The 27798-nt window shown below is 50.3% G+C and overlaps 1 protein-coding gene and 1 non-coding gene across 2 annotated transcripts in view; one reads left to right on the top strand and one right to left on the bottom strand.

The window, feature by feature from the left end:
* The window catches only part of bptf (bromodomain PHD finger transcription factor), a 38143-nt gene extending 14299 nt beyond the window's left edge, over window positions 1-23844 (bottom strand). The window contains exons 1-20 of the mRNA XM_062455263.1: window positions 23120-23844; window positions 21209-22025; window positions 19841-20067; window positions 18616-18708; window positions 17725-17865; window positions 17537-17631; window positions 16900-17231; window positions 15032-15163; window positions 14827-14956; window positions 13749-13884; window positions 13045-13260; window positions 11287-12790; window positions 9506-9630; window positions 9216-9344; window positions 8658-8808; window positions 8403-8490; window positions 5636-5822; window positions 4836-4934; window positions 3209-3402; window positions 28-1026 (exon numbers count right to left, since the gene is read on the bottom strand). Of these exons, the coding sequence (XP_062311247.1) occupies window positions 28-1026; window positions 3209-3402; window positions 4836-4934; window positions 5636-5822; window positions 8403-8490; window positions 8658-8808; window positions 9216-9344; window positions 9506-9630; window positions 11287-12790; window positions 13045-13260; window positions 13749-13884; window positions 14827-14956; window positions 15032-15163; window positions 16900-17231; window positions 17537-17631; window positions 17725-17865; window positions 18616-18708; window positions 19841-20067; window positions 21209-22025; window positions 23120-23603 (6279 nt within the window). The 5' untranslated portion in view covers window positions 23604-23844. The remainder of the gene's footprint in view (window positions 1-27; window positions 1027-3208; window positions 3403-4835; window positions 4935-5635; window positions 5823-8402; window positions 8491-8657; window positions 8809-9215; window positions 9345-9505; window positions 9631-11286; window positions 12791-13044; window positions 13261-13748; window positions 13885-14826; window positions 14957-15031; window positions 15164-16899; window positions 17232-17536; window positions 17632-17724; window positions 17866-18615; window positions 18709-19840; window positions 20068-21208; window positions 22026-23119) is intronic.
* Window positions 23845-27472: 3628 nt separating this feature from the next.
* Window positions 27473-27554, top strand: trnas-aga (transfer RNA serine (anticodon AGA)). The gene has a single exon. It is a non-coding gene; the product is annotated as a tRNA-Ser (tRNA).
* The last annotated feature ends 244 nt before the right edge of the window (window positions 27555-27798 follow it).

Genomic DNA, 27798 nt, shown 5'->3' with positions numbered 1-27798 from the left:
CAGGGTGGAGGCTGGGGCTGGGTTCAGGGTGGAGGCTGGGGCTAGCGTGGAGGCTGTAGCCACGGTGGACGCCAGGGACAGGGTGGAGGCAGACAAGGATGAAGCAGAGTAGGTGGTGGGAGTGGAGGCTGAGATGGTCGTAGAGGCTGAAGTGGTTATAGGAGAGGGGGTGGAGGTGATTGTAGAGACAGAGGAAGGGGGGGTTGTAGACGCTGGAGTGGAGGTGGTTTTAGAGGTGGGGGTGGTTGTAGAGACAGGGGTGGTTTTAGAGGCAGGAGCTGTAGTTGAGGCAGGGGTGGAGATGGTTGTGGATGCATGGGCGGTGCAAGAGGTGGGGGTGATTTTAGTGGCAGGGGTGGGGGTAGAGATATGGAAGGGGGTAGAGGCGGTGGCAGAGGCAGGGGTGGTTGTAGAGACAGGGGTGGTTGTAGAGGCAGGGGTGGTTGTAGAGACAAGGGCGGAGATGGTTGTGGATGCACGTGCAGTGCTAGAGGTAGAGGTGGTGGTAGAGGCAGGGGCGAGGGTAGAGGCAGGATTGGAGATGGTTTTAGAGGCAGGGGCTGGGATAGAGGAGGGGGTAGAGGTGGTTTTAGAGGCAGGGGCTGGGGTAGAGGCAGGGGTGGGGGTAGAGGCAGGATTGGAGGTGGTTTTAGAGGCAGGGGCTGGGATAGAGGCTGGGGTAGAGGTGGGAGTAGAGGCTGGGGCTGGGATAGAGGAGGGGGTAGAGGTGGGAGTAGAGGCAGGGGCTGGGATAGAGGAGGGGGTAGAGGTGGGAGTAGAGGCAGGGGCTAGGATAGAGGAGGGGGTAGAGGTGGGAGTAGAGGCAGGGGCAGGTGTAGAGGCTGGGGTAGAGGCAGGGGGTAGAGGGGTGAAGAGGAAGCGCTGCACCTGGCCGTTGGGCATGGCAGCCTGCATAAGCTGCTGTCCCAGCCCAGGAAGGACAGCCACCCCTGGGGGGAGGATCTGTAGCTGGCCCCTGGTCTGGCCCTGGCCCTGGATCACCACCGTCAGCCCCTGGCTGGAGCCCTGCACAACAAGCGCACAAACAGCAGACAACAAAGAAATTACTTAATTTTTGTTTTTTAAACACTTTAAAAGCATATAAAGATTAGCAATAAGGCATTACATAAGCCTTTATATGAGCATGCCATGCTGCTCATACCAATGCAGTGCTAACAGTACTGCCTCACACAGCAGGACACAGTGCTAACCATACTACCTCACACAGCAGAACACAGTGCTAACTATACTGCCTCAAACAGCAGGACAGTGCTAACCATACTGCTTCACACAGCAGGACACAGTGCTAACCGTACTGCCTCACACAGCAGGACACAGTGCTAACCGTACTGCCTCACACAGCAGGACACAGTGCTAACAATACTGCCTCAAACAGCAGGACAGTGCTAACCATATTGCCTCACACAGCAGGACACAGTGCTAACCGTACTGCCTCACACAGCAGGACACAGTGCTAACCGTACTGCCTCACACAGCAGGACACAGTGCTAACAGTACTGCCTCACACAGCAGGACAGTGCTAACAGTACTGCCTCAAACAGCAGGACACAGTGCTAACCATACTGCTTCACACAGCAGGACACAGTGCTAACCGTACTGCCTCACACAGCAGGACACAGTGCTAACCGTACTGCCTCACACAGCAGGACACAGTGCTAACAATACTGCCTCAAACAGCAGGACAGTGCTAACCATACTGCCTCACACAGCAGGACACAGTGCTAACCATACTGCCTCACACAGCAGGACACAGTGCTAACCATACTGCCTCACACAGCAGGACAGTGCTAACCATACTGCCTCAAACAGCAGGACACAGTGCTAACCATACTGCCTCACACAGCAGGACACAGTGCTAACCATACTGCCTCACACAGCAGGACACAGTGCTAACCATACTGCCTCAAACAGCAGGACACAGTGCTAACCATACTGCCTCACACAGCAGGACACAGTGCTAACCGTACTGCCTCACACAGCAGGACACAGTGCTAACCGTACTGCCTCACACAGCAGGACACAGTGCTAACAATACTGCCTCAAACAGCAGGACAGTGCTAACCATACTGCCTCACACAGCAGGACACAGTGCTAACCATACTGCCTCACACAGCAGGACACAGTGCTAACCATACTGCCTCACACAGCAGGACAGTGCTAACCATACTGCCTCAAACAGCAGGACACAGTGCTAACCATACTGCCTCACACAGCAGGACACAGTGCTAACCATACTGCCTCACACAGCAGGACACAGTGCTAACCATACTGCCTCAAACAGCAGGACACAGTGCTAACCATACTGCCTCACACAGCAGGACACAGTGCTAACAGTACTGCCTCACACAGCAGGACAGTGCTAACAGTACTGCCTCACACAGCAGGACAGTGCTAACCATACTGCCTCACACAGCAGGACACAGTGCTAACAGTACTGCCTCACACAGCAGGACACAGTGCTAACCATACTGCCTCACAAAGCAGGACACAGTGCTAACCATACTGCCTCAAACAGCAGGACAGTGCTAACCATACTGCCTCAAACAGCAGGACAGTGCTAACCATACTGCCTCACACAGCAGGACACAGTGCTAACCATACTGCCTCAAACAGCAGGACACAGTGCTAACCATACTGCCTCAAACAGCAGGACAGTGCTAACCATACTGCCTCACACAGCAGGACACAGTGCTAACCATACTGCCTCAAACAGCAGGACACAGTGCTAACCATACTGCCTCACACAGCAGGACAGTGCTAACCATACTGCCTCACACAGCAGGACAGTGCTAACCATACTGCCTCACACAGCAGGACAGTGCTAACCATACTGCCTCACACAGCAGGACACAGTGCTAACCATACTGCCTCACACAGCAGGACACAGTGCTAACCATACTGCCTCAAACAGCAGGACACAGTGCTAACCATACTGCCTCACACAGCAGGACAGTGCTAACAGTACTGCCTCACACAGCAGGACACAGTGCTAACCATACTGCCTCACACAGCAGGACAGTGCTAACCATACTGCCTCACACAGCAGGACACAGTGCTAACCATACTGCCTCACACAGCATGACACAGTGCTTACCATTAACAAATTATTTGAAGAAGCTGTTTTGACCGGTTGACCAATAGTCTGGGGGATTGGACAGTTAGAGTGCGGAGGTCAGGACCCACTCACCTGAGCACCCTGTGTAAGCTGTGTTAGCTGAGCCAGGGTGAGCTTGACCTGGCCCTGCTGGGGGCGGGGGGTCTGGGGGTCTGGGGCCGCTGAAGTGGGGGCCGGGACCGTTGCAGGTGGTGCAGGGACCCCCACTGTGGGTGCCGAGGCGGGGCTGGAGGCAGACTGGCCTCGCTGGGTCACATGACTCTGGTCTGGAGGAGGGGCCAGAGGACAGGTAAGACAGGTGGACTGACAGTTTTACATTTTATTTCAAAAGCTCACAATGCGATTGCCCGGATCTAAACAGTGTGCACCGGATACAATGTGGGCTGAAATAAGGATGCATCGTTTTTAACATCTTTCCATCGGTATAATCCGATGTATTTATATAGAATTATGTGTATGTGAACACCTTTAGTATTTAGAAATGTGACCATGATTTGTGACCAATAATTTTATATTTAGACAGATTCCTCCTCTCTAAATGTTTCTTAAGCGCGCTCTCATCTCCACTGCTGTCAGTGGCCGATTCTCGGCAAGTCTCTCAGCTTAGTTTCATGCGAGTTGGAGGCGTGTTCGGGCGAGTGTTATCATGGCGGAGGAAGAGTTAAACGTTCTTACGAAATGCAATAAATCCAAGGTTTGGCAACACTTCAGATTTTCCAAGAAAGATGGGCAATTTGACAAGACTCAAGCAATTGGCAAGATATGTCGTGCTGCTATAAAGTACACAGGCAGCACGGCTAATTTAGGTAGCCTACTCACCTGAAGAGGCTACATGGTATTTGTGTGGAGACATAGCTATGGCTAGCCACTTTAGCTCCACTGGTACCCCTAACAAGAATAGTTTACCTTTTTTACATTCCGGCCTGATTTTATTTTATCTTTTGTCAGAGAATTTGTTTAATATGTGAAGTAAAATGTTCACTTTTTTAGTTAATTGATGATTTGCTGTCTGACAAAGAAATAAATCATTATGTACCATATTAAATTGCATAGCATCATATTCTTTCAACTCTCGTTGAATCGCATTGTGTCGAATCGCACTGCATCAAAATAGGGGTGAATCCTATCGCATTAGTAGTTGCTTTTATGTATCTTTAATGTATTGGATCGTTGGCAGTGCATCAAGATGTGTATCGCCTCGTCCTCAGTGATGGAGATGCACATCCCTACTGTATACGTTGGAAGTTGTGTCATATAAAACTGAGCGACAAAGCCCAAAAACTATGCTCTACTGCAACACTGCAATACTGGTTATGAGGATGCGGACGACTGCTTGCAATGTTTGCATAGATTGATTGCGATATTTGTATTAAAGCCTGGTGTGAATGTGGCTGTAACAAATCTTATTTCTGGAAGGCTCTACCATGGTTAGCACGGTATAGTCAAAAACCATATCATAGGCCAAATTCATACCGGTATATTTCTATACCGTTCATACCGTCCACCCCTAGGTGACAGACAAGTATACAGACCGGCAGACAGGTACAGACAGACAGGTACAGACAGGCAGGCAGAGACAGGCAGACAGGTACAGACAGACTGGCAGACAGACGGACAGCAAGGTAGACAATTAGGTGGAGAGACAAGCAGGTAGACCGACCGACGTGTAGACAGACAGGTATCCAGGCAGACAGGTTACCTGTGTTGTCCAGGGTGGAGGGCCGGGGTGAGAAGGTGGTGGTGGGGTGGCGGGTGCTGTAGGTGCGCAGGGTGGAGGGAGTCTTCTGCTGGGCCCCATCTGAGAACACACACTAAATATTCAAGTTCCGAAAAAATACAATATTTCGACTTAGCCGTTTACATGGCTAATGAAGTGAAAATTAATATTCCACTAATATTCATGTTTCCATGCAGCCATGCATGCTCTGATTAATGTAAAATGATACATTTTAAATTGCATGTATTTATAGTAGGGGTATATATATATATATATTTGTTTTTTTAATTTTTTTTCTTGGAAAAATCGTGAATAGATTTGTAATCGAATCGTGACCCCAAGAATCGATTCGAATTGAATCGTGAGGTACCAAAAGATTCCCACCCCTACTTTATAGAGCTGCTGTGCACGTATTTATCAAAAGCAACGTACAGAGGAGGAATCTGGGACCTCTAGACATGCAGTCAAATGCTATACCCATGCTAACCCCCAGCTATACCCATGCTAACCCCCAGCTATACCCATGCTAACCACCAGCTATACCCATGCTAACCACCAGCTATACCCATGCTAACCACCAGCTATAACCATGCTAACCACCAGCTATACCCATGCTAAACCCCAGCTATACCCATGCTAACCACCAGCTATACCCATGCTAACCACTAGCTATACCCATGCTAACCACCAGCTATAACCATGCTAACCACCAGCTATACCCATGCTAACCACATGTCTCGCACACGCACACACAGAGCTGTACCCGCCCTGCCGATCCTCACCCGGAGTGCTGCTGTGCCCCTCTGACACCCAGGAAGCAAAACTCTGCTGGAAGTTCCTGGAGGGCTGGGGGGAGGGGGGCGTGGCCAGTCTGGAGCTGGGGGGTGCTGATGACCCCCCCATGAATCTCTGACCCCCAGGGGTGGAGGAGGAGACAGAGGAGCCATACCTCTGCTGCTCTAAACGCTTCTGCAACACAGAGGGTCACAGGTTAGAGGTCAGAGCTGTTTCAGTTCTCCAGCACAGTGGGAACCAGCCGGTCGTGTGAGAGGAAGGTGTGAGGGGAGGGTGTGAGGGGAAGGTGTGAGGGGAGGGTGTGAGAGGAAGGTGTGAGGGGAGGGTGTGAGGGGAAGGTGTGAGGGGAGGGTGTGAGAGGAAGGTGTGAGGGGAGGGTGTGAGGGGAAGGTGTGAGGGGAGGGTGTGAGAGGAAGGTGTGAGGGGAGGGTGTGAGGGGAAGGTGTGAGGGGAAGGTGTGAGGGGAAGGTGTGAGGGGAAGGTGTGAGAGGAAGGTGTGAGAGGAAGGTGTGAGGGGAAGGTGTGAGGGGAGGGTGTGAGGGGAAGGTGTGAGGGGAGGGTGTGAGGGGAAGGTGTGAGGGGAGGGTGTGAGGGGAAGGTGTGAGGGGAGGGTGTGAGAGGAAGGTGTGAGATGAAGGTGTGAGGGGAGGGTGTGAGAGGAAGGTGTGAGAGGAAGGTGTGAGGGGAGGGTGTGAGAGGAAGGTGTGAGGGGAGGGTGTGAGGGGAAGGTGTGAGGGGAGGGTGTGAGGGGAAGGTGTGAGGGGAGGGTGTGAGGGGAAGGTGTGAGGGGAAGGTGTGAGAGGAAGGTGTGAGGGGAGGGTGTGAGGGGAAGGTGTGAGGGGAAGGTGTGAGGGGAAGGTGTGAGAGGAAGGTGTGAGAGGAAGGTGTGAGGGGAAGGTGTGAGAGGAAGGTGTGAGGGGAGGGTGTGAGGGGAAGGTGTGAGGGGAGGGTGTGAGGGGAAGGTGTGAGGGGAGGGTGTGAGGGGAAGGTGTGAGGGGAAGGTGTGAGGGGAGGGTGTGAGAGGAAGGTGTGAGGGGAAGGTGTGAGAGGAAGGTGTGAGGGGAAGGTGTGAGGGGAAGGTGTGAGGGGAGGGTGTGAGATGACAGAACCTTTAGGGTCCTAGTCAATGAGGAGAGTGAATGCAGAATGCACATTTACAAATAAGTCGCTATTAGTAAGAGCAGAAAAGACCCTTGCTACTAGGGATGCTCCGATCTGATCTCCGCCGATCCATATCGGCTGATATTCCCATTATCGGTTTTGATCGGCGTTCTCAAAACGGCCGATCAAACATGGCCGATCAGATGACATAAATTCTGCAGAACTACTATCAGAGACGTTTCAATAAAACGTTAGATAGGCATTTCAGGCCGCCAATGGTAAGAAATGATTCTTTAACCTTTAGATGCATGAGTTCTAAATATTTCCGACGCTTCCACCAGAGTTTGTTTTCCAAAACGGAAGCTAGCTAGCTTTAGTTAGCTTCCGTTACCTAGCAACCTAGCATAATACTCGTAGCAATGGTACTCCCTGCTAGTGTTACTTGTTAGCCTCTAATTGTACATTTTGAAGCCATACTATAGCGTTTGTCATTGTTTTTGGAAAATAGTCCGTTGGAATTTTCAGAATCGCACATGTGCGACGTTACTCTGTGAGACCCGCATTCGAACGAAAACAGTAACGGACAGCCACTGCTTTTTGGAAGGCCAATAAAGACCTCTTTCCTGCTCTCGCACAAGCAGCACGAGTCTTCCTCTCCGCACCTTGTACAAGTGTAGATAGCGAGCGACTTTTCAGCACAGCAGGACATATTTTAGATGAGAAGAGGAACAGGTTGACTCCTAAAAATGCTGATATGCTTATATTTATCAAGGCAAATCTTCCAGTGATGCTGCTTAATCAGAAGTAAGGTTTGAATACTCTAGTATACCCCCTCTCCGAGTGAGTGCATGCGTTAAGTGAGTGAAGTGAGAGTGAGTAAAGGTTGTGAGAGTGAGTGAGTGAGACACTATACAGATATAAATGTTTTTTTTTTTTTATTGCTGACTTCCTGTGCACGTTTTATCTTTATTCTGTCTTATCTCCTCCTAAATGCAGACAAATTGACTTGAAACTGACTGACTTGAAACATATATATTTGGCTATAGCCTGTTTGTGTTGCAGTTAAGTTTGTATTATTTTTCCACAGGAAAGCTACTGTATAAGCTCCAAGTTCTCTTGAGAGCCTCTAGAGAGTGGAATGTTGCACATGATTCTACTGTTGTGATTTTTATTTAAAGATTTATATTTTTATTATTATTTTAATATTTATTATTATTTACACATTTTATAGTAAGCGAGAGAGCTTCTACACTGGAATGTTGCACGTTCCCTGGAATAGAACGGATGGTTGTCAATTCATGATACTCTCTCGTCTCGTAATTTAAATACTTAAAATACAATACCAATGTTGTTAAGAATAATTAATTTCATAAATAATGCTACACAATAAATAGAATGCTTCAATCGACACCGTGATCGGTGATCTGTATTATCGGCACCAAAAAACCTGATCGGAGCATCTCTACTTGCTACCTCTGGGGCATTTGGGGAGTTACAGCCCTACCTACCTGTAGAGTTCTACCTGTAGAGTTCTACCTGTATACAATCCTACCTGTAGAGTCTACCTGTACACAATCTACCTATAGAGAGTCTACATAAAGAGAGTCTACATGAAGAGAGTCTACATGGTTAGGGTTAGGGAGAGAGTTCTACCTGTTGAGCCGCCAGCCTCTGCTGTTTAAGCTGCATCTCCAGTTCAGCCTTCACCTCCTCTGATGTGTGCGGACGGTCCTTCTCCACCCTGAGGAGCAGCACCGCAGGTGGTTCAAACAGGAAGTGTGTCACCTCCCCAGGCTCAGAACAGGAAGTGTGTCACCTCCCCAGGCTCAGAACAGGAAGTGTGTCACCTCCCCAGGCTCAGAACAGGAAGTGTGTCACCTCCCCAGGCTCAGAACAGGAAGTACTCACCTTTCTGAGAAGGCCCTGATCTCCCACAGCTCCAACTCCTCCTCCGCCACCCAGGTCTCCATGACGACAGGGCCCGTTTGCTTGGTGGGGGTGGCCTTTCTGGGGCGCAGGGCGCTGGAGCGGAGCCCCTTGCGCTGGGGGGTCGGGGTGTCTGGGGGGGGCAGTACCAGCAAAATTAACACCTAGGGCTAAGACCAAAGGCTTGGGTCTAGGACTTAGCCTTGTTCCCCCTGTTCTGGGGTTTGCGTTATGATCTAGGGCTAGAACCTAGCACTGGGTACTGGGTTTAGGGCTAGGACCTAGCACTGAGTGCTGGGGTTAGGGCTAGGACCTAGCACAGGGTTTAGGGCTAGGACCTAGCACTGGGTGCTGGCGTTAGGGCTAGGACCAAGCACTGAGTGCTGGGGTTAGGGCTAGGACCTAGCACTGGGGTTAGGGCTACGGCTAGGACCTAGCACTGGGTGCTGGGGCTAGGATCTAGAACTGGGTGCTGGGGTTAGGGCTAAGACCTAGCTTTGGGTGCTGGGGTTAGGACTAGGACCTAGGACTAAGAGTTACCTTTAGGAGCGTCAGGGACACCCAGAGGGCAGACGATCTTCCGGATGCAGAACTCAGAGCGAATACCGTAGGGGCCAACGTCCCGGCGCTTAATGATCTCTGTCGTGGTGCTCTCAGTGTCCGTGGTCTCTGAGCCAGAGAGAGGGAAGGGATGAGGGGAGAGAGTGAGGGGAAAGGATGAGGGGAGAGGTGGAGGTGGAGGTGGAGAAGAGGGAGGCAGCGGTGAGAAAGACGAGCAGGGAAGCAGCTGGTGAAAAACAGAGGTAGCCACTACGCTCCTTACTACTCACCTTTCCTGGAGGTGCCTGCATTGGAGGAAGGCTTGACGGCCATGTCATCCCAGCGGAGACATGCCCACAGCAACCGCAGTAGCAGGCTGACCCCTGCTAAGGAACGTACAGTCTGGAGACGGTACCTGCAGGGCCACACAGGAGGTTATATGTAATTATCATCCAACTACCTGATGAATGAACAAAAACCAGGGCTTTGTGTTCAGGAGTTTGGCATGTACATTTATATTTTGTTCGTAGGGCTGGGCGGTATGGCCTAAAATGATTATCACGGTATAATTCGTAAGCACTGACGGTATCGGTATATATCACGATATATTAGTTATTCTTAAAATGTCATGACAATGCAATCCACACTGCAGCGGCTAATCTACCGCACTCGGATGGATTTGGATTGGGTAACTTCGGTGTGCCGCATGAATCGAATTTTCCAAATTTTGCAGTGTTTAATTGCCACGGAAGAGCGACTTCTCAGTAGCCTACACGTTCAACAGTAGCCTACGTTTATCGGATTTAAGAAAACTCTGTTAAATATTTGTAGTGAGTTAGCTCTAGCTATTAACAATTATTACATGGCTGAATACTCGATTCTGTTGGCCTACAATAAACATTTCACAATTCTAACCAACCTGGCATTGGATTTGTTAAACGCATTCTGGTAGATTCATTTTCGCACACATGCATGGCTTTCAGGTGGTGAAAAAGATTGCTAGTGTTTCCACCTTTGGCTAGCACAATTCAACGACAACTTACAGAGTAGGCTACTGTTTTTTGTTGGTCGATGTCGGATAACTTGAAACCAAACCATTTCCAAACGACAGAAGAGGCCACCTTTTTTTACCAGTTCTTCTTCGTCCGGCAAATCAACCCCACTGGCGTTATTTTCAGACATCCTTAACGCTTGCTTACACTTGCCAACAAAAGCACTTTACTCCAATGAATGTTTGCTTCCTCTTGAGTTGCGCTAGCTTGTTTGTTGACTTTCATTGGCTGGCACAATGCGTGCAGCGTCCATGCTGCATGTTTCTTTTTTGTAAAAGATACACATTTGAACTAGCCCACTAGGCTGTATCACTTGACTTATATTTTATACAAAACATAGACACTTTACTTAATACATTTATTAATATATCATGATATCCATGTTATGGCAAAATCCATATCATGGCACAACGCAATACCGGTATTCGCGTTCATACCGGTATACCGCCCACCCCTATCTTGTAGCGTGACCCAAATGTAAAGAGCCCCATGAAGCGTGTTGAATCCACTCTTTATACTTCTTATAAATTATGTTCAAGTCAAGATTTATATTTTTGAGCTCTACAAATGATCTTTAAGTCCTCTGCAGAGTTCACTTAATGTCTACACTCAGTCCACATACATTTGCCTTTAGGCCTACATGCATAGTGATTGTATTCATCAGAATCAGCATTAAGTTTTGTGTTCACAAACAAGGAGTTTACTATGGTGGGCAGGTGCACACAGTAATGTTCTGTTGTTGTCATCAGTACAGCCTTAAATATTGTAGGTGACTGTTGACTGAAGTGATTGTCAACAAATGAGTTTTGTTCAGTAACCTGTTTTTTGCTTTGGTATTGAAAATGGTATTGGTACCACTACTGAAATGTTGGTACCGTGACAACCCTAATGGGGATGGTCTATTGCCCATCTATCTCAACTAGTCTACCTACCCATGGTTTTACTAACTTATCTAACCACGTTATCTAAGTTTAACACAGGTACGTAACACAGGTATCCTTCTGAAGCAGAACCCTCACCTCCAGGTGATGCTGAAGGTGGGTCTGGGGGAGGGGTAGGGCCAGACGTCCAGCGCTGGCTTGGCGCTGTAGTTGAAGACGGGCACCTCTCTGACGCCCGCCTTGCGAGCCAGACGCCGCAGCTCGTCGCTCGGCAGGACGAAGATGCTCTTCTGACTGCTCTTGGTCACAAACTTGCGGTAGGAGGGCAAGGCGATGCCCGAGCGGGCCCTGCGGCCGCGGGCAGGGCGGAGCAGACACACCCGTCCCCTGGTGGAGTACTCCCTGGAGACCGACATGGAGCTTCCCGCTCCGCCCCGTGAGACGCTAGCCGTGGCGACGGCTCTGGTCTCCTGGGAGACGACCCCCAGGGCAGGGGAATGGAGGTGAGGGACCATGTTCTGGGGGGAGAAGGTGAGGGAGGGCAGGGCTGGCCGCAGAGGCCTAGCCTGTGTCGACACAGCTGAGGAGCTGAGCTGCCGTCCCGCCCGCCTGCTCTCTGCCGAGTCCTCGCTGGGAGGGGCCTTGCTGGACGAGGTCCCTCCCGTCTCTCGGGGAAGCACGGCACCATCTGTGCGGTTCATCACGGCTTCTGTGTAGGGGTCCAGTCTGGGGACCTTAGCCGGGGGCGGGTCACCCGCAGGGCTTCTCTGGTCTCTAGCCCCGCCCACCACCGCAGGGCTGCTGGGAAGTGTAGGATTGCTGAGCTTAAGGCTGTCCTGATGGCCGCCATTCATCAGGGATGGGACAGGCCCCGCCCCCTCTCCTGGCCCCGCCCCCAGGCCAGGCTGGGCTCCGTCACCTGCCTCTAGGCTGCTGGTCCCACCCCCCCCGTTCACCTGGCTGTTTCTCAGTCCGCTGTCTGCTGTCTGGCAGGGCACAGCGGTCCTCTCTGCACCAGACGCCGTCCGCTCAGCTGCCAAGCACCTCTGGGACTCTCCATTCCCATGGACATGATTGGCTGTCCCAGTGGCTCCTCCTCTCAGCTCCCCCATCGGTCCTTTAGCAGTGGGCTGGGCGGAGCCTAACCGCACATCCAGGGTGTCTGTCTCTCCTGAAATCTTCTGGTCATCGGCCATCTTCTCCTGGTCAAACTCCAGCCATTTGACCACCTCGTCTCGTGCCATCGGTACTGCTTGGAGTGACCCCATAGCCTGGGAAGAGGCTGAGGACCTGGGCTGGGTGTCCAGGGAGAGGGTTGAGGTCCTGGGCTGGGTGTAGGACATCTTCAGCCTCTCCAGCCTCTGCCTCTCCTCCAGGGTGAACTGCTTGACCCTGCGCTCCAGAAGGCCGTCCAGGCGGGAGGACTTCACCTTCTTCCTGTAGGCCGTCCTCAGCTGCAGGCCCTCGCTCACGTTCACCAGGTCGTAGCTGCCGGGACGCGAGCCTGGCGTGCAGCTTGGGCTACACTCCCCTGGTCTGGAGTCTCTCTGGGCCCCAGACTCCACCTCCATGTTCGTCACCTGATCATCGCTAGGCTCCTCCTTCACAGCCTGGTGGGAGGGTCCTATGCCATGTGGTTCACCTGTAATAAGACAGTAATACTGAGATTATTACATCATAATATCACAGAAAGACTGAGGTTATTACATCATAATATCACAGAAAGACTGTGGTTATTACATCATAATATCACAGAAAGACTGAGGTTATTACATCATAATATCACAGAAAGACTGAGGATATTAGATCATAATAACAGTAATATCAAAGTGATTACCTGACACAGTAATGTCAGTATCAAACATCAGTAACTGTATTAGCCGTAGTAACAGTCACCTTTCGGCTCATCAGGACAAGTGTCTACTGGGTCATCCTCCATCTTCTCCGTCCTGCTCTGTCCATCCTTCTCCTCCGTCCTGCTCTGTCCATCCTTCTCCTCCGTCCTGCTCTGTCCATCCTTCTCCTCCGTCCTGCTCTGTCCATCCTTCTCCTCCGTCCTGCTCTGTCCATCCTTCTCTGAAGGGCAGGAAGAGGCTGGAGCCGGGGTTGAGGCTGGAACAAAAAACATGTTCAATAAATCTGCACTTCAACACAGGTAGGCATTAGCCATGGGCGGGCTTAGCCTCTAATCCTTCAACAGCCTCAGTCTCTAACGCCGCTGCAGCCTCTAACGTCGCTGTAGCCTCTAACGCCGCTGTAGCCTCTAACGCCGCTGTAGCCTCTAACGCCGCTGTAGCCTCTAACGCCGCTGTAGCCTCTAACGCCGCTGCAGCCTCTAACGCCGCTGTAGCCTCTAACGCCGCTGTAGCCTCTAACGCCGCTGCAGCCTCTAACGCCGCTGTAGCCTCTAACGCCGCTGTAGCCTCTAACGCCACTGCAGCCTCTAATCCAGTTTGCAGCCTGAGCCGCATATAGGTGTAGCTCAGTGGTAGAGCTTCTGACTGCAATTTAAGAGGTTGCTGGTTCAAATCCACCCTACATTGCTTGGATAAAAGTATCCTCCACACAAATATAATCTGTATTATGTAGTGCGTAGTTACCCTGCAGGGCAGATCGGTAGTGGACGTTGGTGTTGCCAGGTAACCGGGGCAGGAAGCGAGGCACATGGGTTCTGCTGACCCAGCACCACCCCCCGTAGCCCGTCACCCTGTACTCTTCACCCTTCTGCTTCCACACCTGGGACACACAGCGCAGGGTTAGGGTCAGAGGACAGGTGTCTGAGTGTGTGTGGGTACCTGGTGTGGGTGTATGTGTGAGAGGTATCTGGCGTGTGTGTGGCATCTGGTGTGTCTGTTTGTGTGGTACCTGGTGTTTGTGGTGTGTGTGGTACCTGTTGTGTGTGTGTGTGTCGGTGGTACCTGTTGTGTGTGTGTGTTCGTGTCGGTGGTACCTGGTGTTTGTGTGTGTGGTACCTGGTGTTTGTGTGTGGTACCTGGTGTTTGTGTGTGGTACCTGGTGTTTGTGTGTGTGGTACCTGGTGTGTGTGTGTGGTACCTGGTGTGTGTGTGCGTGTGTGGTACCTGGTGTGTGTGTGCGTGTGTGGTACCTGGTGTGTGTGTGTGGTACCTGGTGTTTGTGGTACCTGGTGTGTGTGTGTGGTACCTGGTGTGTGTGTGTGGTACCTGGTGTTTGTGTGTGTGGTACCTGGTGTGTGTGTGTGGTACCTGGTGTGTGTGTGTGGTACCTGGTGTGTGTGTGTGGTACCTGGTGTGTGTGTGTGGTACCTGGTGTTTGTGTGTGTGGTACCTGGTGTGTGTGTGTGTGGTACCTGGTGTGTGTGTGTGGTACCTGGTGTGTGTGTGTGGTACCTGGTGTTTGTGTGTGTGGTACCTGGTGTGTGTGTGTGGTACCTGGTGTGTGTGTGTGTGGTACCTGGTGTGTGTGTGTGGTACCTGGTGTGTGTGTGTGGTACCTGGTGTGTGTGTGTGTGGTACCTGGTGTGTGTGTGTGGTACCTGGTGTGTGTGTGTGGTACCTGGTGTGTGTGTGTGGTACCTGGTGTGTGTGTGTGGTACCTGGTGTTTGTGTGTGTGGTACCTGGTGTGTGTGTGTGGTACCTGGTGTGTGTGTGTGTGGTACCTGGTGTGTGTGTGTGGTACCTGGTGTGTGTGTGTGGTACCTGGTGTTTGACAGGGAAGGAGTATTTGACCCATGTGGCCTGCTGCATGGTCTCCTCATCCTCCAGCTTCTTCTCCTTCTTCTTCAGCTTTTCCTTTTCCTCACGCTCCACTGCAGTCATACGACGCAGTCTGGGGGGGCAGTTACCAGGTGAGAAGGTGTGTTGTCTGATGTAATTCCAGGTGTGTTACCAGGTGTATGGTTACCTGGTGTGCCCTAGCGAGTCCCTCCAGACCGGCAGCATGACGACGGGTTTGATGGCACACTCCAAGATGGCGAGTGCCAGAGAGAACTCCCGGGCCTTGCTGCACATGTGCACCGCCCTGGTCCAGTTGTTCCTGGAACACAGGACATCTCACTGGCTACTGACAGGTCAACCTGTCTAGAAAACCCACCTGCGCAGGAACTAGATCCCTACCTAGGACAGCTGCTAGATCCCTACCTAGGACAGCTGCTAGATCCCTACCTAGGACAGCTGCTAGATCCCTACCTAGGACAGCTGCTAGATCCCTACCTAGGACAGGTGCTAGATCCCTACCTAGGACAGCTGCTAGATCCCTACCTAGGACAGCTGCTAGATCCCTACCTAGGACAGGTGCTAGATCCCTACCTAGGACAGCTGCTAGATCCCTACCTAGGACAGCTGCTAGATCCCTACCTAGGACAGGTGCTAGATCCCTACCTAGGACAGCTGCTAGATCCCTACCTAGGACAGCTGCTAGATCCCTACCTAGGACAGCTGCTAGATCCCTACCTAGGACAGGTGCTAGATCCCTACCTAGGACAGCTGCTAGATCCCTACCTAGGACAGGTGCTAGATCCCTACCTAGGACAGCTGCTAGATCCCTACCTAGGACAGCTGCTAGATCCCTACCTAGGACAGGTGCTAGATCCCTACCTAGGACAGGTGCTAGATCCCTACCTAGGACAGCTGCTAGATCCCTACCTAGGACAGCTACTAGATCCCTACCTAGGACAGCTGCTAGATCCCTACCTAGGACAGCTGCTAGATCCCTACCTAGGACAGCTGCTAGATCCCTACCTAGGACAGGTGCTAGATCCCTACCTAGGACAGCTGCTAGATCCCTACCTAGGACAGCTGCTAGATCCCTACCTAGGACAGGTGCTAGATCCCTACCTAGGACAGCTGCTAGATCCCTACCTAGGACAGCTGCTAGATCCCTACCTAGGACAGCTGCTAGATCCCTACCTAGGACAGGTGCTAGATCCCTACCTAGGACAGCTGCTAGATCCCTACCTAGGACAGCTGCTAGATCCCTACCTAGGACAGCTGCTAGATCCCTACCTAGGACAGCTGCTAGATCCCTACCTAGGACAGCTGCTAGATCCCTACCTAGGACAGGTGCTAGATCCCTACCTAGGACAGGTGCTAGATCCCTACCTAGGACAGCTGCTAGATCCCTACCTAGGACAGCTGCTAGATCCCTACCTAGGACAGCTGCTAGATCCCTACCTAGGACAGCTACTAGATCCCTACCTAGGACAGCTGCTAGATCCCTACCTAGGACAGCTGCTAGATCCCTACCTAGGACAGGTGCTAGATCCCTACCTAGGACAGGTGCTAGATCCCTACCTAGGACAGCTGCTAGATCCCTACCTAGGACAGCTGCTAGATCCCTACCTAGGACAGCTGCTAGATCCCTACCTAGGACAGCTACTAGATCCCTACCTAGGACAGCTGCTAGATCCCTACCTAGGACAGCTGCTAGATCCCTACCTAGGACAGGTGCTAGATCCCTACCTAGGACAGCTGCTAGATCCCTACCTAGGACAGCTGCTAGATCCCTACCTAGGACAGGTGCTAGATCCCTACCTAGGACAGCTGCTAGATCCCTACCTAGGACAGGTGCTAGATCCCTACCTAGGACAGCTGCTAGATCCCTACCTAGGACAGCTGCTAGATCCCTACCTAGGACAGCTGCTAGATCCCTACCTAGGACAGCTGCTAGATCCCTACCTAGGACAGCTGCTAGATCCCTACCTAGGACAGCTGCTAGATCCCTACCTAGGACAGGTGCTAGATCCCTACCTAGGACAGGTGCTAGAGGCCTACCTGTGCGAGGCCCAGTTGGGGTGCATGAACACGGCCGGCAGGCTGCTCTCCAGCTGCACGATGGTGAGCCTGAGAGTGGACACGGTCTGGAGCTGGCTCCCGTGGACGGGGCCGCTCCACTGGAACTCAGCCGCCGGTGTCAGGCTGAACTTGTGGGATAGATGGCGCCGCTTATCCTGCTCTTCACGGTGCTGGTGCTTGTTGAGGGCCAGTGTGTTGGTGTTGTACTGGTTCTGGTACTGTCGGTGCTGCCCCTCCTGGCCCAGCCTGAACAGGCCATCCTGCGCCACCCTCTGCCCCCGGGCCGAGCCCGCAGCCGGAGCAAAGGAGGCCTGTGGAGAAACGGGGATGTTAAAGAGAGATTTGTACCAACAGGCAGAACTTCCTGACTTTAGAACTGGTTAGACAGGCTAGAGTGAAGCTGACCTCAGACCCGGTATACATGTGACCTCTAGCCAGGTATACACGTGACCGGTCCCAGGTACACAGGTGTGTCAGGTGATCAGGTGTGTCAGGTGATCAGGTGTGTCAGGTGATCAGGTGTGTCAGGTGATCAGGTGTGTCAGGTGATCAGGTGTGTCAGGTGATCAGGTGTGTCAGGTGATCAGGTGTGTCAGGTGATCAGGTGTGTCCTCACCTCCTTACTGTCCCGGGGAGTGGGGCTTCCTGCTCGGCTGCTCTGCAGACTCCTTTGCTGGCTCACCTGTCCATTTACCTGCTCCCGACCTTCAGCTGATGCACACACGCACGCCAAGCACACACCATTAGTGTGTTCCTGTTTCTATAGCGATTATAGATCAATGAATCCTGTGAGTGACTTGATACCTGACACGTCCTGGCTGGTGAAGGAGGACTGGGACAGGCCGTCACACAAGTCTGGTTTCTCTGGCCTCCTGGGGCCTGCAGAGTCAGACTGGGGCTGTACAGGGTCGTTCTCATCACGGGACTCTGATTCCAACTGCTTCTCTGTGGAGGAGAAAACATGGGTCAGAGGATGAGAGAGAAGCACATGTCATCACCTTCAGAGAGGGAGGGGAGAGAGGAGAGAGAGGGGGGAGGGGGAGAGAGAGAGGGGAGAGAGAGAGATAAGGGGAGAGAGAGAGAGGGGGGAGGGGAGAGAGAGAGAGAGAGAGGGGGAGGGGAGGGGAGAGAGAGAGAGAGAGAGAGAGAGGAGAGGGGAGAGAGAGAGAGAGGGGAGAGAGAGAGAGGGGAGAGAGAGAGGGGGAGAGAGAGAGTCGAGAGGGGGAGGGGAGAGAGAGAGGGGGGAGGGGAGAGAGAGGGGGGGAGAGAGAGAGGGGAGAGCGGAGAGAGAGGGGGGAGGGGGAGAGAGAGAGGGGAGAGAGAGAGATAAGGGGAGAGAGAGAGAGAGAGGGGGGAGGGGAGAGAGAGAGAGAGGGGGAGGGGAGAGAGAGAGAGAGAGAGATAAGGGGAGAGAGAGAGAGAGAGAGAGAGAGAGAGAGAGAGAGAGAGAGAGAGAGAGAGAGAGAGAGAGAGAGAGAGAGAGAGAGAGAGAGAGGAGAGGGGAGAGAGAGAGAGAGGGGAGAGAGAGAGAGGGGAGAGAGAGAGAGGGGAGAGAGAGAGGGGGGAGAGGGGAGGTGAAAGAGATGAGAGAGGAGACAAGTAGAGAGAAAGAAACATAGAGAGGGGTGATGGGGGAGAGAGGGAGAGAAAGAGAAAGGGGGGGAAGAAAGAGGATAGTCTTACCGTGTGTGATACCGTGTGTGTTGTCTTGCTCTCCAGACAGTTTCTCTCTCTCCTCCTCACGTCTCCTCTCCTCCTCTCTGGCCCTCAGTCGCTTCTGTACCTCCTCTGCAGACAGACACATCAGGTCACCTGCCGCCACCCTCCACATGTGTCCCTGTGTGTCCCTACATGTGTGTGTGTCCCTACATGTGTGTGTGTGTGTCCCTACATGTGTGTGTGTGTCCCTACATGTGTGTGTGTGTCCCTACATGTGTGTGTGTCCCTACATGTGTGTGTGTGTCCCTACGTGTGTGTGTGTCCCTACATGTGTGTGTGTGTCCCTACATGTGTGTGTGTGTCCCTACATGTGTGTGTGTGTGTCCCTACATGTGTGTGTGTCCCTACATGTGTGTGTGTGTGTCCCTATATGTGTGTGTGTGTCCCTACATGTGTGTGTGTGTCCCTACATGTGTGTGTGTGTCCCTACATGTGTGTGTGTGTCCCTACATGTGTGTGTGTGTGTCCCTACATGCGTGTGTGTGTGTGTGTCCCTACATGTGTGTGTGTGTGTCCCTACATGTGTGTGTGTCCCTACATGTGTGTGTGTGTCCCTACATGTGTGTGTGTGTCCCTACATGTGTGTGTGTGTCCCTACATGTGTGTGTGTGTCCCTACATGTGTGTGTGTGTCCCTACATGTGTGTGTGTGTCCCTACATGTGTGTGTGTGTGTCCCTACATGCGTGTGTGTGTGTCCCTACATGCGTGTGTGTGTGTGTGTCCCTACATGTGTGTGTGTGTGTCCCTACATGTGTGTGTGTGTGTCCCTACATGTGTGTGTGTGTGTCCCTACATGCGTGTGTGTGCCTACATGTGTGTGTGTGTGTGTGTGTGTCCCTACATGCGTGTGTGTGTGTCCCTACATGTGTGTGTGTGTGTGTGTCCCTACATGCGTGTGTGTGTCCCTACATGCGTGTGTGTGTCCCTACATGTGTGTGTGTGTCCCTACATGTGTGTGTGTGTCCCTACACGTGTGTGTGTGTCCCTACATGTGTGTGTGTGTCCCTACATGCGTGTGTGTGTGTGTCCCTACATGCGTGTGTGTGTCCCTACATGCGTGTGTGTGTGTGTGTCCCTACATGCGTGTGTGTGTCCCTACATGCGTGTGTGTGTCCCTACATGCGTGTGTGTGTCCCTACATGCGTGTGTGTGTGTGTCCCTGCATGTGACCCCAGGTGTGTGTGGGACAGGCCTGGTTACCATCGGCAGCAGAGAGGAAGTCAGGGTTGTGTTTGCGGGCATTGCAGGTGAGCTCCATGGTGACATCCATGTGGTGGTGGATCTCCTGCATCTGCTCCTCCAGGCTGCAGACCAGATCGGCCTCCCAGTACGCAGGGTCCAGCCGGGACTGCAGCTCCTGCAGCTGCAGTCTGGTGCTGTAGTACCACACGCCCCCACCGGCCTCCAGATCACACACCTCCTCCTCCCTGCACACACACACACACACACACACAGTTTCACATGTACAGTACCACACACACACACCTCCTCCCTGCACACACACACACAGTTTCACATGTACAGTACCACAAGGGTGACCACCATCAAAAAAACAAATGCCGGACGATTTTAAGTTTGTGCGGGACATGTTACCAAAACTAACACATAACATGAGACTGTTATATCATTTTTATCTAACTTAAAAACATTTGTATTATGCTTCGTTGTAAAATAACATGTCAGGGAACACAAATCTCCGCTCCACATTTTGATTGACAGCCGTCAGATTGGTTTACTCCTTTCTTTTCAACTTTTGGATTTCAAAAAACGTCTGTTGTATTTATTTCTGATGAAGCGCTGTTAAAAATTTGAAAAACTACGTCGCAAAAAGAATAAATAAATGCCTTCTTAAAAAGGCAAAAGAACACATGCATGTTTCTTAATATGATAATTAAAACCAAGATTGATATGCGAAAATATGCAACGTGCGGGACAAGGGGTGAAAATGCTGTGCGACAACGCAAAGCGGGACGAGTGGTCACCATAAGTACCACACACACCTCCTCCTCCATGCACACACACACAGTTTCACATGTACAATAACACACACACCTCCTCCTCCCTGCACACACACAAGAACCGTGGATTCGATAAGACACGCGCATTTCAATTCCTCACTTTGGTTCCTAACGTCATCTTGTAGGCTACTATACACTATATAACTACAAAAAGCATCCAAATTAAATGGAGAGGCAGTAGGCTCTATATTTGACTTGATTTGGCTTCATATTTCAGCTGTCAAGTCAGCCCATCAGCCTGTAGCCATGTGAAAGACTCAACCCTAACCGGGGAGAACAAGCGACAGGGCGGATGAAACCTCCTACAAACATTGTTGAATACATACAGAAAGCAACAACAGACTTAGTTTTTCACAGAAATATCAATGGATATTCTCCTGTGTCTATTTGCACATCAGAGCTGGCTAAAAGAACATTATATTCTTATATCATTCTATTTTTGGAATCTGAACCAAGTTTCGATAAGAACTGTATTCAAAAACCAGAATCGGGATTGGAATCGATAACATTTAAACGATACCCAACCCATCCTCACCCCTGACCTACTCACACTATAATCCTGCGGTTGAGGAACCAGTACTTCCTGCGGTGTCGGTCATATCCCAGGGGCTCGTGGCGGAGGTAAGGTCTGGACCGCTGGGCGTCAGACACACACACGCCCGGCACCTGGTGTGCCACACACACCTCACACTGCCAGTCGTCCTCCGGCACAGCGGCCAGCGGAGGAACCACACACTCAAGGTGATACACAGCCGAGCACGCCTCGCAGCACAGCAGGTCGCCAAGACGATGGCATGCGCGGCAGTGGTCATCATAGGCAACCACTCCCTCTGAGGAAATCAGCTGGTCTCGCGCCAGGCTGGTAGTGAGGAACTGGTCCACCAGGAACTGCAGCACCTTCACCTTGCTGGCCGGAGGTCCACAGGGATAGCCCTCCCCCTCCTGGTGGGGAAGCACATGGTGGAACTCACGGTCGCTCTCGCAGTAAGCCCGCACCACCTCGGGCCACGTCATCCCGTCCAGGAAGAACAGGGTTGAGTTGGCGCTGTCCCTCAGGTCGGCCGGGCCGAACCAGGTGTTGCTGGCCTCCTCCTCCCGCAGTATGCCTCTGAGCAGCGCAGTGTGCGTCTCGGCCAGCAGGGGGCCCTGCTCCAGCCCCACCAGCGCCGCGCAAAAGTCCTCAAACAGGAAGGGGGAGAGTCGCAGGGCGGAGGAGAAGGTGCGAAGGGCCTCGTAGACAGAGGCCACAGGGAGCAGCAGGGGGGGCGGGAGCAGCAGATCCTCTGAGCTGGGGGGTAGAACCAGGGGGGGGACGTTCTTCTCCTCCAACACTGGACACATCGCCCTGGACACCCTCTTCTTACGGCCTGACACACACACACACACACAGAGCAGTCAGTTAGACAAACACACAAAGTCACGTGGGTCATCGTTGTTACAGCCGCACCATTATTATGGGATGAAAATGCTGCGCTGCCATGCTCATGGAATGTATTAGCGTCCTATCAATTTTGTCTTTAGAAATTATATTGTTATGAACAAAATCAACTTCTAAACCAAAGGATATTATAAACAAGTACGTGATAAAATCCTCATATTTGGACAAACACGTCCTTGGAGGATGGAAGATGTTGGGACGTGGGACGTGGCACGAGGCCCCAGGTGAACGGCAGGGCGCTTGTTTTCAAAACACAGACCATGTGGTTCTGTCATTAGCCGCTAGCTCGGCGGCTAGTCTCCACATCTAGATTATTCTGATGAGACGGGGAATTAAAACCAGCCCGTCAAATGCTCCGCAAATACACTCTCTGCTTGGACAACCCTACATGGATTCACCACAGAACGTGATAAAGCCACAAATGGCTATGAACAGTGTGGATTTTTTTTTCTATTTTAACACAAGAAGTTCCAGGTAACTACGGTAGCATTGTAGCTCGCAAAGCACACTGGCACGTCCCTGATAGGAAACGGTGTCGTGATTTGACACGCTCCGTTTGGAATTGTTACTTGTCTCATTATGATATCTTGGCGTTTTACTAGAATAGATAATCTCGTGATCATAATTGGTGTATAGATCATTTGTAGCATTGGCTAGCTACTTTGACCAGTTAGCGTCAATGACGCTTACGCAATTGCAATATGTTTTACAAAGAATTGTCCATCATTACACGTGGTGTAGCCTACATCTGAAAATGGGTCTTAACGGGATGGTTAAGTGGATAACGGGGGCTCTCGCGCCCTAAAGCTACGGCCGCGCATCTCTGCAGCAACTCGGGTTCTAGCAAGGCCCCCGTAGTAGTCTCGCTCAAACACGACATTCTCCATTTTGAACAACAAAGATACAGCTTCCTGCTCTCCTCGAAAAGTAAATGTCAAGTAACTACACGTTAAGACGTTGACTTAAAGTCTCATCGCATTGTGCTTTTAACCTCTAGCGCTTAACGCGCTACTGTGTGCTTACCGGGAGTACTGGCGAGAGTGCTTTGGCTACGAAAGCTGCTGTCGGTGCAGAAGCTAGCATCATCACCATCCTCCTCGAGAACGTCTTCAAGGCAGTCAGACTCCTCGTTAACAGTCTCCTCTTCCACGTCTGTTACCGGGTCCTCTTCATCAAACTCTTCTTCTTCAGATCTCAAACTCACGGCATCGTCTTCCTCATCGCTCTCGTGGTCATCATAGACCACCGATCCTGCCACAGTCCTCCTGCTCCTGCCTCTGCCACCTTTAACCCGGCCTCTCCCTTTGCCCCTGCCCGCCGATGATGCCCGTGCCTTCCTTTTGCCCCGCGTGCTGGCACGGCCTCTCTTGGGGCTCTCAAGCTCGGGTTCGGGACTGCTGCTCGGCTTCTCCCGCACCGCTCGGCGAGGTCTCAGACCTCTTACCGGCCCGGTGCAAGCCTCCTCGGCCGGCGGGGTTTTGGGCGGCCTGCCTCTCCTCCCCCTCATGCTGGATAAACCTGGGATTGTTAGTATCAATTGTAGCTTTATTCAGTTTAAACAGAGCCCAGGAAACGGGCACCGTAGGAAAGCTTGTCTTGTTAAGGTGTCGAAGCTGTAGTCCCGTGAATCCCCGGTTTTGGTTTGAGTGGTAACGCTCAAAACGAATGAACAGCGTTCCGTTTACGATTGCATGCAGTCGCCATCTTTCTTCTCTCCGACACTAGAGGAAAACAGACCGGGGGCCCTACGCGTCACGTGGTACCCGTTCTTCTAGCAAGTTCAGCGAAGTGAAGCAGGAAGCAAGTTAGTTTTCAAACACGTCATGCTTGGGCATCAGTCTTCAAACCAAATAAATGTTAAATGTCCACTGTACAGCAGGCGCTGGGTAGAATGTGTATGCTTTAATGCCACACGCATAATATTGTGCTCCTGGCTGTATAGTTGCATTTACCACTCTCGCCGAAGGGTGGCCAGTCGCGTGTAGGTGTAACGAAAAAAACAACATCTCAAGTGACTGTTCTGTATCATGCCGGAGATCAGGGTTCAATACCCTGAAGGGAGATTCCTTTAGTGTGCTGATCTGGTTTATAATCAAAATGGACTTACACTTCAAATATTGAAGTTTGAAATACACTTCTTTACAATTTGACTATGTAGTTATTGTTATGTAGTTAAAAGGTCTGTCCTTAACCACTGAATCAATTAACAACAATAAAGATTACAAATAATGATTACTATATTAATTTTATAATGTTCTGAATATAATAAACAATGTTTGATCTATACCCTGCCATATTAGCTCATGAGAACATGAAATTTGGTCATGTCCAGGAGAGAAATATGCTAATAATAATAATAACATCAATGAATGATGTTGCTTGTATCATTGTCTGTGACACTAGATTGTAGGTCAGAGGTCACAATGTTACCAAAGTGTATAGCGCCAGGCAACTTTGAATGAGGAAAATAGGAGAAACGTCAAGGTCATTTCTAGGAGCCCAATCTAAAGACTAAACACCAGCTATCCAGCACCATGAATGCAGCGTCTTCTGTCTGTGCTTGCAAAGCATTGTTGATTATCACCCCCTGACATTTCTAGTGAGAGTAAAACATCCCATATTGTGATACATTCCTGTATTCTTTGTCCAGTCCTTTGAGATGCTCAGCTTGAGTGTATCAGACACCTGCACCTTACAGATCTGTAATAAATACTTAGATTTTGTCTTGAACTTGTACTTGGCAACTGTCTTCATTGACTTGGTGCTTTCAAGGCAGTAGGGTAGATAAGAGACTTCTTGAGCACATAGGTAATTCCAATCCGATTTTCATGCTCTTTATTGAGGTTACATTGGTCAAGTAATCAAGTCAGTCAAAATAAGAAACTTTAGTCATCCACAATGGGTTTGTGTGTTCTGTATAGATCATACCAATAAATCCAAGACTCATACTGAAATCTGAACTTTGTTTTATAGTTTATTAAATAAGTCTCAAGATCAAAGGAAAAACACTATTTACACAAAAGCAAAACACTTTTTACACATCATTCATTCATATCACTATTAACACAGTATTATTGTCTATTAAAAAAGTCTCAAGATCAAAGGAAATTATTATTAACACACCGTTCTGTTACATCACTATTTACACCACATTATTCATACACTATTATTAACCCTCGTGCTGCCTTCGGGTCACATGACCCAAAGGTTCATAACGAACCATCGTTGTGTTTACCCAATTTTACCCAATACAAAAACAAATTAAAATAATTTTCTTTTAACCTTTGCAATGTGGGGGGTCTGAGACAGCCTAGCTGCTAAAAGAAAATGCTTCACTTTGTCTTTGTATGCGGTAAATTCGTAGCAATACGACGGTGGGTCACAATGACTGATGGGTCAGAATGACCCGAAGATAACACAAGGATTAACACAAGATTATGTGCACATTACTGATTACACACCTTTACGTACACTCCACTATTTACAGTAATCTAAATGTCTCTGTCTCATACAAGGCTGAGCTCCCCCAGGTCAGACCCTTCTCCATAGCTCCCCCAGGTCAGACCCTTCTCCATAGCTCCCCCAGGTCAGACCCTTCTCCATAGCTCCCCCAGGTCAGACCCTTCTCCATAGCTCCCCCCAGGTCAGACCCTTCTCCATAGCTCCCCCCAGGTCAGACCCTTCTCCATAGCTCCCCCCAGGTCAGACCCTTCTCCATAGCTCCCCCAGGTCAGACCCTTCTCCATAGCTCCCCCAGGTCAGACCCTTCTCCATAGCTCCCTCCAGGTCAGACCCTTCTCCATAGCTCCCCCAGGTCAGACCCTTCTCCATAGCTCCCCCCAGGTCAGACCCTTCTCCATAGCTCCCCCCAGGTCAGACCCTTCTCCATAGCTCCCCCCAGGTCAGACCCTTCTCCATAGCTCCCCCAGGTCAAACCCTTCTCCATGCCTTGGGCCTGATATAGAACGAACACCTGAGCAGGGCAGTATACATACTTCGCTGCCACTCCTTGGAATCCTGTGTGGATGTGGTGGCTATCGGGGCCTTGTTTTAGGACAAGGTGGCAGCACCTGCACAGCAGCCCCTGTGGTGGCACATCTGCTGCCTTCCTTTTCTGAAGGACACTTGCATCCTTCCTGGGACAACATTTAACTTCTTCATGTTGGTCTTTACAAAAGACAGTGGGCATAGAGTGATACAAATGCTTTCATCTACATTGTTTCAATTTAACAATATACTGTAGTACTAAAACTGATACACATGGTACACATTTAATGTAGTTCAGAATTCTGCAACAGTTCCCAAAGTAGCCTACTCATAAAACACTTCATGATGTACCCATGTCAATTGAGCAATATCAGAAGATAACAGCTGATGTATATGAACGCTACTGTACTTCAGTAATAGGCTACTCTTCTTGATTCCTAGACACTTCCCCTCTCCAAACACACAAGCATTTATTGTAACATACTCTATACACAATTTATTAGATTGCTAGATACAGACCATGAGCTAAATAGTCTAGTTGTTAGAAAATGTTTCATTGACATTCTTTTTTTTCTTCCTTACGCACCATTCCCTCCTCCTACTACCCGTGTTATCGTTATTAACCGGCTGCTGTACGAATAGCTTGCGAATTCTACTCGATACAGTCAGACCGTGTTTTGCTGGCTACTGTAACATTACATGATCAAGCAAGCTACTGTACCGTCCATTTTAGCAGACTAGTAACGTGCAAGCGATCTAAATAGGTCTAACCTACAGTCCGTGTGTTTAGACTAGTAAACATATTGTGTGAAGTAAAATATTAAATATTAGCCGACTACTGTACAGTTAAGACTACGTGAGCTACAGTAGCGAACTTCAGAAAGTGTTTTATAAAAATATAGTTACGATAGTTTCCCACAACTAAATCCTAATATATACACTTTGTGACATCTCCAAACAATATTGGCAGAGTAGCTGGATGTAAAACAAAACGATTTACCTGTTTTTTCCACTTGATGTTGATGAAACTTGAATTCAATCGTTGATAAAAATCCATGGCTCCTTCGTTCGATGAAGTGACAGTTTCCTCTCTATATGTAATATTACATTTTATTATATGGGAGTCTATGGTAAAATCGGAACAGCGCCCAAAAAACTACCAGAGGCCGTCAGAATATTACATCCGTAGTGGTTTAACACTACCATTGAGAATGAATGGGAAACGTTTTAAGGATTTTTTTAGCTAAGGAACCCTCGGTTTCTCCGCGGGCGGGCTTGATATCAAACGTTCAGTATAATTGCACGCGATAACATGCGAACCAGACCTAACTAAAACTTATTCAAACTTGTTTCAAGTGAAAATTGTCACGTTTTCCGATGTAGTTTTAAGTTGTCGTGGCCGAGTGGTTAAGGCGATGGACTAGAAATCCATTGGGGTCTCCCCGCGCAGGTTCGAATCCTGCCGACAACGAAAATGTTTTTGTGTCATATCTATTTTCTAATCAGTGCTAATGCTACGAGAACAATACCATGCACCGATTGTTGTTATTCTATACAACATGCACAACTGTAATCACTAGTGACCATGTCCGTGATGCGCGCTGGTGAATATGATGTGCAGGTGATTTGGTGCTAAGAGTTTGTGCACAAACTCGCTGCCCTAAAATCTAATTCAAAATACAATTAAAAAGACACGATATACAGAGATTCCTGGT

Source organism: Osmerus eperlanus, chromosome 2, assembly GCF_963692335.1.
Source record: "Osmerus eperlanus chromosome 2, fOsmEpe2.1, whole genome shotgun sequence".
NCBI lineage: Eukaryota > Metazoa > Chordata > Actinopteri > Osmeriformes > Osmeridae > Osmerus > Osmerus eperlanus.
The sequence above is the reverse complement of the archived record's forward strand: the minus strand, read 5'-3'. Positions and strand labels throughout refer to the sequence as shown.